General features: G+C 41.4%; 1 protein-coding gene across 5 annotated transcripts in view; it reads right to left on the reverse strand.

The window, feature by feature from the left end:
* WDFY4 (WDFY family member 4) overlaps positions 17-12,545 on the reverse strand; it is a 130,675-nt gene continuing 118,146 nt past the window's right edge. For all 5 annotated transcript variants that reach the window (XM_021398004.1, XM_021398005.1, XM_021398006.1 and 2 more), the window contains 6 exons: positions 12,042-12,200; positions 8,116-8,295; positions 5,638-5,820; positions 4,741-4,828; positions 1,977-2,088; positions 17-950 (listed from right to left, as the gene is read on the reverse strand). In XM_021398004.1, the coding sequence (XP_021253679.1) occupies positions 884-950; positions 1,977-2,088; positions 4,741-4,828; positions 5,638-5,820; positions 8,116-8,295; positions 12,042-12,200 (789 nt within the window). In that variant the 3' untranslated portion in view covers positions 17-883. The remainder of the gene's footprint in view (positions 951-1,976; positions 2,089-4,740; positions 4,829-5,637; positions 5,821-8,115; positions 8,296-12,041; positions 12,201-12,545) is intronic.

Below are 12,545 nucleotides of genomic sequence, written 5' to 3' on the forward strand. Positions count from 1 at the left end.
ATTTCAACCAGGAATGTAAATGACATTTGTATTTATTATATTATGGCCTCAGCTTTCTTACAATACAAAATTCCACTTCTACCATGCAGAGTGATTATGAAAGTAAATCCTGATACTAATAGTCAAGATAGCATCACAACATGTCCCAGGAAGAAGGCAGGAGAGGAAAATAAAGAAAGAGTATGTTGACCAGCTGTGTCAGATCACCTTGAAAAAAAAAAAAGGTCAGTAATTTCAAAATAAAGACTGCTCCGTAACATATTTACGGTTGCATTGGATGAAGGCACTGCTGTCAATCTAGGATCTAGGAGTTCTTACCTTAATTTTTCAAACAAAATAACTTTTCTGAAGGCACACATACATTTCTTTCATGCAGGCTGAGAAAGGAGGAATGTCAGGAACAGATATTAACATACTTGTACATCAGTAAGAACAAAGATTCTGCTACAAATTCAGTTAACGTCACTTTGAAACTTTAGTAGTTCTTGATCTCATGATATTAAATTTGGAATTGGTTCATTTTACTAAGCTACACTGCTCATCGGCACAAATCAAGACTACTTTATTTGCAAGCCGTTATTTGTGAACTACAAAGTATTATCTCAAGTTCAGTATTTAAAATAGCATTTAAAATACAGAAGTTTTCCAAGGACAAATACTGTGAATTGTCACTGTCTGTGCATATGTCTGTCAGTGTCCTTCCCACAGCTTTAGAGTCCATTATTTGATTTGAATGAGAGCTGACTGCACGCTCAGTCCAACAGTTCCTTTGAGATCCAGTCCCCAGCCATATGCTTCTGATGTCTTTGCCTCTTTCATGCTCTGAATGGCACTTTTCTCTCCATTCAAAAGGCTGAAAACATGAGTTCCTGACTAGTTCTTCCTACCCATCCACAGACCAGCAGCAGATTCTTCCCCATTCGTCACCAACAAGGAGTTTGGAGGAATTTCTTGGAAAAGAGAGAGAAAACAACGTTGAAGAATAAGAAGCAAATAGGATAAGACTTTCTCCTCTATATGCAGCAATTAGGAGAATGCAACAGGCAGGGCAGCAAGTATTCTCTCATGTTAAGTTTGAAGAACAATGATCTAGACTAGACAAAAGACTGAACTTAGAAATGGATCCAAATTTTCCTGAACTTCAGAGGGTTACTTGTAATGATCTAGCCAGATCAGGCGCTTTTAACCTCTTCTAATCCAAAGAATCTGTAATTGTTAACTAAATCTCCCGGGCAGCTTCAGAATTCAGACTTGTCAGCATATTGAAATCTCTGCTGCATGCAGAGTCAGCAACACTTTCCCACTTTCCACACATGTAAGTATCACATGAAGCGCTCTGCTCTCTTGCTCTCTTGCCTATAGAGAATATAGGGATCATTTTAGCAACTATCAAAATGCCAGCACTTCTGGAGATGAAGAGAGCAGCTGTTTTACAGAACATTGCAACATCATGGGGTAGAAGATAGCAACAAATATTACAGCCAGATGACACTGCAGGAGGGGGATTGAGTAAACTAAAATACTGCTGGCTGTACAAGCAGAGTTTAACTGCAAAGTTATCCTTTAGCCAAAAACTTCCAGATTACATTTCTTTCAGGAGATGCCATCTCCAGCAACTCCTAGGAGTTTTTTCTGTGGTACAGAGACAGCATAGCATCCACTAATCTCTCCAACTATTTTACTCAAAAGCTGCTGCTTCTTCTGGGCTGTCTGCCCTCTGACCACTGCCTGTCACAACACCCCTCATGTAATGCTGCTAGCCAGGCCAGCTCCTACAATGACTGCATTTGGCAAAGAGCAATTCGAACAAAATTAAAGAAAAAAAAACCAAAACTCACAAACAAAGCAAAAACAAAACAAACAAAACACAAACTTCAGAATAAAGTAACCTTTTAGGACAGAGGCTGATGCGTTGCCCCGTGCCCGGCATATGCTACGATGCAAATGACAGGACCGTGCGAAGGACAGGACCATACCTGGACACAGCGAGCGCTGTCACCGCTGGGCTGTTCTTACTTGGCTTTCCAGTCAAGGCAAGGCTGGGATTCAGCTCCCGAAAGAGAACAAGATGTTTTCCACACCTGTTACCTGTTGTGTGGTTTAAAAAATAAATATTTAGAAAGTGTCTGGGGGGCAGCATGGAAGGCATTGTTATTATTTACGGTCAGCAAGTTGTTGAGAACAAATATATTCAATCCCAGCCTGCGCTGTTGCAAAATAGGCCCATCCCAATTTAATTTGTGGCTATGATAGTTACATGTGCTGACGTGTGGCTGTATCAATTGTGTGCTAAATTGGATTTGTGTATTATTGCTTTCTAAATTGCATGCCTAGTTCAGCAAAATTGTTCATCAGTTTTCACTGGCTCTATGCTTAATAAGATGCCCCACAATACCTTGCTGCCAGGATATAATACAGCTCATAATTGCCTAGTAAAAAGAAATTACATAAAGCCCCGTTATTATCAACTTATCTAAATCTGCTCATAACAGAACCAATAATTAAATGCTGAGAACATTTCACATACACACACATACATACACAGACCTAACAACATAATTCAATCATAGTTACTTTAGTCTTCTTAATGACTTGTGTTTTGTATTAATTTTATTTACTTTAATGCGCAGAATGAGGTGTGGGAATACTTGGCCATTTAAAATAATTCTGAAATCATCCGGATACTTTAAGGGAGAACATCACAGCGCTGATCACACTTCAGCGTTTCAATGAGGAACACTGTTGCTGCGTGCATCTGAGACCATGCTTCCTTACACTTGTGCGAGAACAGGTGTGTGCGTACGTACACACCAACAGATGCCTGGTTAATGGATATCTTCTTTTATGATCCTCCATTAAAAAGGCACAAACAGGAGTATCTTGCTGTGCTCCCATGGGCAGCTTTTAAGTCCCAGCTTAAAAAATGGTTTAAGAAGATTACTTTTTTTTTTTTTAATAGCAAAGACAAAAACTATGCAGTTGCACCTGAGTAAAACTAACATGGAAATATCTACCACAGGATGTGAAGAACAAGAGTTTAGAAAATTCATAAAATTAATTAGATGCTTCTATATGTGAAAAGAATCTGCAAAGTGACTGCTGAACGCTACAAGGATTCTGGAATGAGTGTTAAAACCTGTGCTTTGACTTGCAGCAATATCTGATTAGAGACTGCAACGAAACCAAACCAGCCCAGCTACTGCAGGCAGACTGCCTCACATCTGGCATCTCTGGTGTTCTTGCTCCTTCCCTAGAAGCATCTGGCTCTACCTACTCTCAGAGATGTGACAAAAGGCAGGATGGGCATCTGGTCTGGCATTTGCTATATTCCTCTGTACCCATAAAAATTTCTGCATCTCAGTCTAAGTACTTCAGACGCCAAGTTCCACAAACAGCACTTCTGAAGATCTCAGTGGTAATGCCCAATTATCGCATAATATCTTTTCATGCAGATGCTACGTCTACAACTACCTTTACATAAACTGTGTGCCTAAAACTGAAGCAATAGAGAATGTCTAATGAGATTCAGAGCAAGTAAGTGGTGTAAATTATACATGTTAACAACACTTTTTTTTTTTTAATAAAATGCATTGTGAACAGAAGCAAGCTGTGCTATTAGGACATGCCTTTAAAGCTCCCTGGCAGGCTTCAGCTCCTCTGTTTGTTAGAGAAGTGAGCTTGAGTTGTTATTAATACCAGTCAGTGCTGTACCCCCATCACTTTGTTCATCTTGGTTCTGCCCAGGGCAGCTTGGCATAGCCTTGAATATACAACACCATGCAATAGTGCCTACTGCCAGAATCCCACTGGTCTGGAGGAACTCTGACCTTATTTAAGGCAGAAAAGACAACAACCTGACCACTCTGACATCTCAGCACACATTAATACAGATCATCAGCAGATCTGCTAAGGGAATGAGGTATATGGAGCCAGGATATTTCATTTTGGCACCTCAATACAGAAAGGACAGTGAGGTGCTGGAGCAGGTCCAGAGAAGGGCAACAAGGCTTGTGAAGGGCTTGGAGAATATGCCCTACGAGGAGCAACTAAAGGAACTGGGGCTGTTTAGCCTGGAGAAGAGGAGGCTGAGGGGAGACCCTACTGCTCTCTTCAAATACCTGAAAGGTGATTGCAGTGAGAGCGAGGCTGGTCTCTTCTCACTGGCGACAGGTGACAGGACAAGGGGAAATGGCCTCAAGTTGTGCCAGGGGAGGTTTAGGTTAGACATCAGGAAAAACTTCTTTACAGAAAGGGTTGTTAAGCACTGGAACAGGCTCCCTAGGGAGGTGGTTGAGTCACCATCCCTGAATGTGTTTAAAAATTGTTTGGATGTGGTGCCTGGGGACATGATTTAGCGGTGGGTTGTTAGCGTAGTATGGTTAGGTTGTGGTTGGACTTGATGATCTTGAAGGTCTTTTCCAACCTGAGCAATTCTATGATTCTATGATTAGTTTCACAGGTTTATGCAGTAAGGTGGTTTGTCAAGCTTAACAGAACCTATAAAAAACCTCTCAGCTTCAGCCACATCAGATTTACCCATGAGACTAGTGGCCGAGGACTGTTCTGTCTCTCTACGGCAGGGCAGTGGCTACCCACTACTGTCACTGGTTACAGTCAAGCTGTACCGGTCCCTGAGCCCTCCCAGTCACACCACTGTGCTCTCACCCCTTTTCTTTTTCACAGTAGAACAAGACCTGCAGTAGGTCACCCTTCAGTTCACAGCCCACACTGTGGTCATACCTGAGCTGCTTGTCTCTCCCACGGTGCCCCTCTGTGAGCTCGGGCCAGCAGCTTGCCCTGGGCTGGTGGTGTATTCAGTCTTCCACAGCTGTGCCAGCAAAGAGGGGAAAAGGAAAAAAAAACATGGATTACAACAGCACAATCGCATGAGAGACATGGCTGTTTTCTTCCTAGTGAGGGATGAAAATTGGACTTCTGTCATCTGAGCAGAACTTGGAAGCGTTCTCTCTCCCACCACTATGTTACAGTGTGTCATACTGGAGAAGGGTATGCAGGGAGCTGGCAGGGCTTCCCAGTTGGGATGGTAGCCATGATCCCAGTCACCAAGGAAGCCCTCCCACCAGGCTGGAAGCAGAACCGGCAGAGAACTCCTGCTCCTCAGAACATGATGTAATAAACTAAGCTGTGAACCATCTTTCAGAAACTATGGATCCTGAAGGGTTCGGCAGCACTGATTTATGTGAAAGTGAACTTCAGTGCTTTCCTCACCACCACCACCAACCCAATGTCTCCATTTATGAAACAAAGGTAATGATTTTTTTTTAGGCAATGTGATGCCATCCACTATTAAGTACTACAGAAGTGCCAGGCACTAGTTTGTCCCCACGAGGAACTGTTTCTCCTAGAAACACAAAGATATTTCTGATGGGCAGTAACATTTTTGCTTTCAAAAACACACCAGAATGAAAAGTATATTTTCAATACTCTTCCCAAATGATCGACACTCCTTACTGAGGAGGACAAAAGCTGATAAGAAGCAAGTCTTTTAATCCAGTTTTCAGTTTTTTTCCCTATGCTGCCTTGTTGAGAAAGTGGCATGGGCTTTTAGTGGCTCTGTCCCTCCATTCAGGTCTACACTGAATTAAGGATTCCCTTTTCCCACCCCTGCCCACCTACCCTGACCACTCCATCTGTGCTTCCTGTGATGACGATGCTGCGTGTATCCCAGTCCATCACTTCAGCAAAGCAGCAGCAAGCAATACAGCTTTTGGGGCTGCAGGTGGTGTTAACGCTCACAAGAGGCTGGCCATTGACTGTCCACAGGTGGAGGTAGGATCCAGCACAGGATGCAATATCACCCTGTAAACAAAGCAAAAGGCAACGTTTTCAAGATCCTACACTCATCCTTCTCACAGGAGGACAGACGTAATGGATTTAAAAGGATGCGAATCAGCAATAAACTTTTGATTCAAAATGGGGAGGTCTTCATGCATTCAACAGAGAGTATTTAGTAAATTGGACTAGAAAAGCAATGCCCATTCATAAAAGATTTGGCTGACATTTTGAATGACACTTCCTTTTTCAAAATACTTTGAGGCTATGAAATATCTACAGAATATCATGCCCTCATGTCTACTTCCACCCGCCTGTAGTCTTGCTGGTTCTAAAGCATTTAATTGCTTAGCACATTTCATTCAAACTGTCCCAGCACCTCTTTCCTTCACATCCTTGTAAATAGGCAACCCTCAACACTTGTTTTTCCAGTTGTGTGCACTTGACTTAACAGAACAATCTTAGCTCCAACTGCTGGAAAAAATGTACAGACGTGTGGGTCAGATACAGATCACCTGACGCTGTGTCAAAAAAAAAAAAAAGGAAAAAAGCAATGCCTTGTTTCATCCCAACCACAAACACAGCCAGGAGATCAATTTCCTATAAGTGGGCAGGAGAGGACCAAAGGAGGTTCTCAATACCATTCTGCAGTCCTGGCCACACACCACAGCCAGGCAGCCTGCAGACTGAGCAGGGTTCCAGCATAGTGGGCTGCAACCTGAGGTAACAGTCTGTTACTGTATGTCAGGCAATCAAAAGAATCCTCTTCTTGCCCATGAAGAAAGACAATTTTCAAACATAACAAAGGACTCAGAGAACCATAGAGAAAGAGGTAGGCGCAGAAAAGAGTACGGAAAGCTAACTGCTATGCTCTGCCCTTACCTTTTACTCAGCACACAGCCCAGCAGAGCATCAACTGATCCCCAGCTACTGCCAGGGACAGTGATTGTACACAGTCAGTGCCTAGTGCAGGTTCTGGGCCAGAACTAGAGCTTTCAAATTTTACCGATACACAAATAAATGTTCTCTTAAATAAAGACACAGCGTTTACCTCCTTAGCTGTGAAGCCTTTGGTGATTTCATAATCTTCCTCTGCCCCTCACAGGGAGCTTAATGTCATCGCATTTTTAGACTGCTTTGCATTCTAGCAATGACCAGCTCAACATTCAGCAAGCTGCACTTTCAATGCAGAAAACATCCTTTGCAACTGAATCTCTCTTATTCTTTCAGTGAAGGTTCATAGTCTTACCAGCGACTGTACATAAGGAACAAATACACACGTAATCCCTTGGAGCAAGTAACTTAGAAAACCAAAAGCCAATGCTGTAGCTTTAAATAGCCTTATCAAAAGTGCCCTTTGATCAAGATACTAACTGAAATTCCACACAAACTTTTCATTAGTATACATCACTTCGATGCATACTCAGAACTGGTTAAATAGAATAGCGTCAGCAAAGACATTGATTCTGGGAATGGCTAGTGTGCCCTGAAAGCTAGCAATGACCCTCAACAATTAGCCGTCAGACTGCATGGTTAGCAGAGCTCTAATATGACACAGGTTAAGTAGAGAATGTCTGCTTAGTCTTACTGCTGTTAATTTAGTTTTGCCTTTTCTTGGTACAAGCTACAGTGCTCGATGCAACCTCAAATGCCCAAGCAGCTGGAACCTTGCTCTAGTAGACTAAAAGAGATATAAAAGACAAATATACAAGCAATATTCTTCGGAGGTAGAAGGTTGGAAAAAATCACACCAAGTTAAAATCCAATACAGAATATTTTCCTATCAGTATGCACGCAGTTGCAGCCAGGCCCAGGCCACAATAGGATTTTTTCCAGTGCTGGTAAATGCAAATCCAGCCACTGCTATCAGCAGCACGCTCCTCAGCTGACAGGAGGAGAGAAAACAAAAAAACCAACACTGTCACTGCAAGGGTGTGAGAAAGTTGTCAGCTGAGACGGCGGACTGAGGTCCAACATGTATTAGCTGACCCTGGTCTGTTGCATGGATGTCAGGAGAAATTAATGGAATAAAGGAAGCAACAAGGCTATGGGTGAGCCATAACCAATACTTCATGCTCTGTAAACTAAGAGTTTTAATCCTTCTGCCTACCTATCCAAAGATGCTTCTGCTTAGCTACTCAGTCTAAGATGTTGCTTTTAGTGCTCCCCTCTCATCATTAAGAACACTATTAGCAATCTCAATAGAAAGAAAAAAATCAATGTATCAGACTCAGGATGTTTTTCTTTGGGAAGAGTACCCATTAAGTTATCATGAAATGTTCATGGATGCATCAGAAGAAAGATGATAAATGAAGATCTTACTGTTGAATTGTTGATGGCAACAGAAGAGAGACTTGCCCCATGGGCAGGAAGCTGGGTTATGTACGTCAGATGGTTCAGGTCCCAAATGATGCAGGTTCTGTCATCAGATCCACTCACGATGATGCAGTAGGTCACAGATGCAGCAAGGCAGGTCACTGCCTGAGAGTGCCCGTACAAAGCCTAGTGAGGAAAAAGTAACCAAATCAGAGGGTGGCTGAATTATTAGGGAACCACAGTCCTATTCCCATTTATTTAGCAAGAACAAGCAACCCAGTCAGTCTTTGGAGAACTGAAAATGGTATGAAGTGAAAATCCCAAAGGATCTTACAGAATTATTCTTGTCCACAACTTGCAGTTTAGGAAAGTTGAGTCTCCAAAGAGATTAAAATACTTGTCCTAAGTTGCACAGTAACTCAAGTGGAACAATTGAACCCTGTCTTACATTTCAGAGACTACCACAGTGGTTTGTGTGCAGGAACAAATCATCATCTTTTATTTCAGTCAAGAGTGTCTTAAGCAAGTAGAATTTGGACTTGAGAATTATCCCTTTTCAAAATTTAGAAATCATTTTAAAACAAAACTTATCAAATGTCAGTGACCTTCCCATCTTCTCTTTGTTTTTCTGAACAAGCAGTAACATTTTTCCAATTTTTGTTCAGAATAAAAATAGCATTTGTAGGAAAATTTTTGCTTTAAAAAAACCATACATTAATTCCTCTCACATCAACCATTATCCAGCACATATTTTCTGTTTTCCAAGTTTCAGAGTCATACAGAATACCTAGTTTAATCTAACTTTAAACAATGTCATAAAAAACACATTCTTAAGTTACATTTTAGGCAATTTAATGTCACAGAAGTCATAGACAGAAATGTACTGATGACAGTTGTGTAATGCAGCATTCTCAAATGACAGCAGCATTCCTGCTGCATAATCGCCAATGACATTAATTTCTGTAGGACAACAGAGAATGACTTTCATAGCTTTCCTAAAAAGCCTTTTAGGGTTCAGTTATTAACTGCCTTACTGTGAAAAATCAGACCCACTAGTTTTATTGTTGGTTTTAACAGTAACTGCGTACTCCCTGCTGACTTTCTCTGCATGACATAATTACCAAATCTTCAGGGTCTGTGTCAGAAAGCCACATATCTCAAATGATTTTTGCAAACACATCTCATACTCTTTTCCAGTCTGTAACTGTCAGACTGAACTCTTGCTAGCACTTGACAAGATTATTAGGACAATGGTATTCAAACATCAACCCACTGGTACAGGAGAGCTGTAGCAGGCTATGACCTACAGAAGATGTCTTGCAATTGCAAGGGATGAATTTCAGTTTGCAATGTATTCCATTAAAGAGAACCACCAATCTAAAATACTGACAAAAATGGGGTCTCCAACAGTGGTCCTCAGAGGTTGGAAGCATTCTCAACTCTGCAGTAACTTTGACTGGCTGTAGAACAGTCTCTTTACAAAGGGCTGGGCATAACCTCATTCCTGTGCTCAAGAACTAAACAAGACCACCGCAGAAAGGGCTGGGACAGGGCAAGCTCAGGGGCTCCAAATTTCCCCTCCTTCCTCTGAAGGAGGGAAGGAAGCATACCTACTGTGACAGCATCCATACTGCCAAACAAGCTATGCTTCTATGCAAATTTTAATCGAGTCTTTTTCATTTTTAACCCAGATAGACCTCCTGCTTGGTGATGAAGTGCTTTAAATGCAGGCTAAGTGTGGAAGAGAGGGATAGATTTGAGCTCAGTTAAAAATCTCAGCTTCGATCCACCAGTGTTTCAGTGTGCATTAATGCAAAAAACAGTCAAGTGCTGTAGCTCTCTAACATCTCATTATTTCTCTGTGAAGACTTTGGGGAAAAACTGAGAGGCCTGTCTCCACAGTAAATTCACAGATATCAACAAACAAAAAAGAGGATCAGCTTCACTGCAGGAAAGCTCAGTCCAAGAAAATTAAACCATGTTCTGGCCATCCAGCTTAACTGGCTGACACGGGCACAGCTACTCCACGGCTATGTTCAGCACCTCACCGGCAGGCCTGCACAGCAGACACAGCACAGCTTACCTGAGGGTTTCTCCCAGCATGCTGGTTCATTTGGCCCAGAAATTCTGGGGGCTGGACTGCATGGGTTGCTGTGCTCATGAATACTAAGGGAACCGGTAAATTGCATGGATCAATACTAAGGCTATTATGCTCAATCTTCAGTGTTCCACAAAACTGTGGAAGCAGCCCCTGCCTGAGAGGAAAAAGTGACTTTTTACGGTGAAATATAGTTTCTGCACTTTACTACATTCCAAACCAGAATGTGTCAGTCCCATGAGACAACTGATAAGTGAATAGCATCCACTTTATAGCACATCAGCTTTACTTAGGCAAAGCTCACTCTCTCAGGAAAGATGATACCATTATTTTTTTGCTCAGCAAAAAAAAAAAACAAAACAACAAACCAGACACCACGAAACACTGAATGACATGAAAGCAGCATGTAATTCACTGGAAGTCATTTAGGACCATAATACAAATTTACATCTATGCCAGTCATCAAAAACCAAAACCTCTGCAAGTTAAAGAGAAGGAAAAAAATAGATACAGCATTTGTCACTGTATGACCTCATGCCACTTGATGGACTAATGGGTAATATCAGATTAATCACAGTGGAACACATCAGCAAAGCTGATTTTGAATTTTCTTTAACAAAAGAGAAAGGCATTATACTGAAGATAAAAGAGAGCCTCTGCAATGAGCTGCCTGAAACTCAAACAGATCCCCAGATTGGTATCATTTTGATGGTCATGAAGATTACTGCTTATATTTTCTCTACTGCTATTTCTTCCATTGCAGTGTCCATCTCCTGTCTTGGAATACTAAGCAAGGTGATCATAAGGTTATCGCTGAAGAGCTTGTCTCTTATTTTTGGCTTCTTCTAAGAGGGAAACATCGTAAAACTCAAAAAAAAAAAAAATGTCACCCTGAACTGTTTCCCTTCTAATTTCAACATCCCAATATTTCAGATAAATGAAGGTCTTGAAAAATCTCTGGCCTCCCAACAGGCACTGACATTTTCATATTATTTAATGACAAATAAAATGTTTTTGGCACAAATAAAAAGCACTGAAATATTTCCTACATATCCCTCCAGAGCATATGAACAGAAGTGTCTAACACCTGGAGACCTACTTGCTCAATGCATCCCTTATTAATTTGACTAAGAGTAGCAGAGAGGTTTCTGTCTCTTGAATGCTTAGGGAAAAGAGGTCATAGGCTGCCTTTCAGATGTAACAGTACTCCAAATTTTCTTGTAAAGCTGAGAACTTGCCATAGCTAAATTGTACAAATCTTGCATGAGAATTCACTTCTGCAAATAAAACTGCATTTATATGGCCGCTGGGTGACTACAGGTGAGCTCCAAATCAACAAACATCACATGACTGTGGACAGCAAGGTCACAAGCTATATTATTGCAGGGATCCATCTCTACCTCATGAAGTTCTCAATTCAGATAGAGAGAACTATCAAGGCTTTTGCCTAGTCAAGTGTTCATCTCCATCAGCTAAGTTCACAGGCTGTTTTGGAGGTCCTTTCTGCTGCTATAGCAGTACTACAAGTGAAGACAGCAGATGTTTTATTGTCACTGTTTATCATTGTAAGCTTTGGAAATGCTATCAAATCAAACAAAACAAAACAAACAAAAAAAACCAACAAGCAAGCAAGCATTATATGTGACTGTCGGGTATGCATATAAAGCATATAATCAGCTTCTGACTTGACTGCAGGTTTTCACATTATACTGGCAACTATCACCTTTTTCTGCCCTTCTGCTTCACTGTAGCATGTTTCCTCTTCCAGTCATTGGACAGAAAGAAACTTATCCTTTGTTTCTTATCAAATTTCTTTAACAAAAGAGTCTCTCACCTGTCTTAAGCTTAGACGTTTCACTTTGTCCTTTACCAAAGAAAGTTCCCAGACACACACAACTGAACTTGTTCCAGATGTGATTACGGTAGTTGCTGAAGGACACACAGCACAGAGGCACTTTCCCCAGTCTGCCATGCACTCAAATGTAGTCGTGTTCTGTATGAGAAAGCAGCTGTCAGACAAATACTCATCTAGTGATACCATACAGTTTTTAAATGGCAGATTTCATTTTGAGAACTCAGCCTCCCTTTCTTCAAACCCAGGAAAGAAAAGCTCATCTTATCCCATATCTCTGTGTTGACAACACAATTGCAAATTATCTACAAGGGCTCCTCCAAAAGTAACACCTCTTGTTTTATTCTGTTGGCCCTCAATGTCAGATGTGGATGTTGGTGCTATGGCAGCAGAAGATGAACCTTCCCACCAATATTCCATTACATTTTGGTGCCATGTGACAGATGGCAGCGGAGGGGCAGTCTGACAAATGGCATCTGACATGGA

This window comes from Numida meleagris, chromosome 5 (genome assembly GCF_002078875.1).
Source record: "Numida meleagris isolate 19003 breed g44 Domestic line chromosome 5, NumMel1.0, whole genome shotgun sequence".
NCBI classification, from domain to species: Eukaryota; Metazoa; Chordata; class Aves; order Galliformes; family Numididae; genus Numida; species Numida meleagris.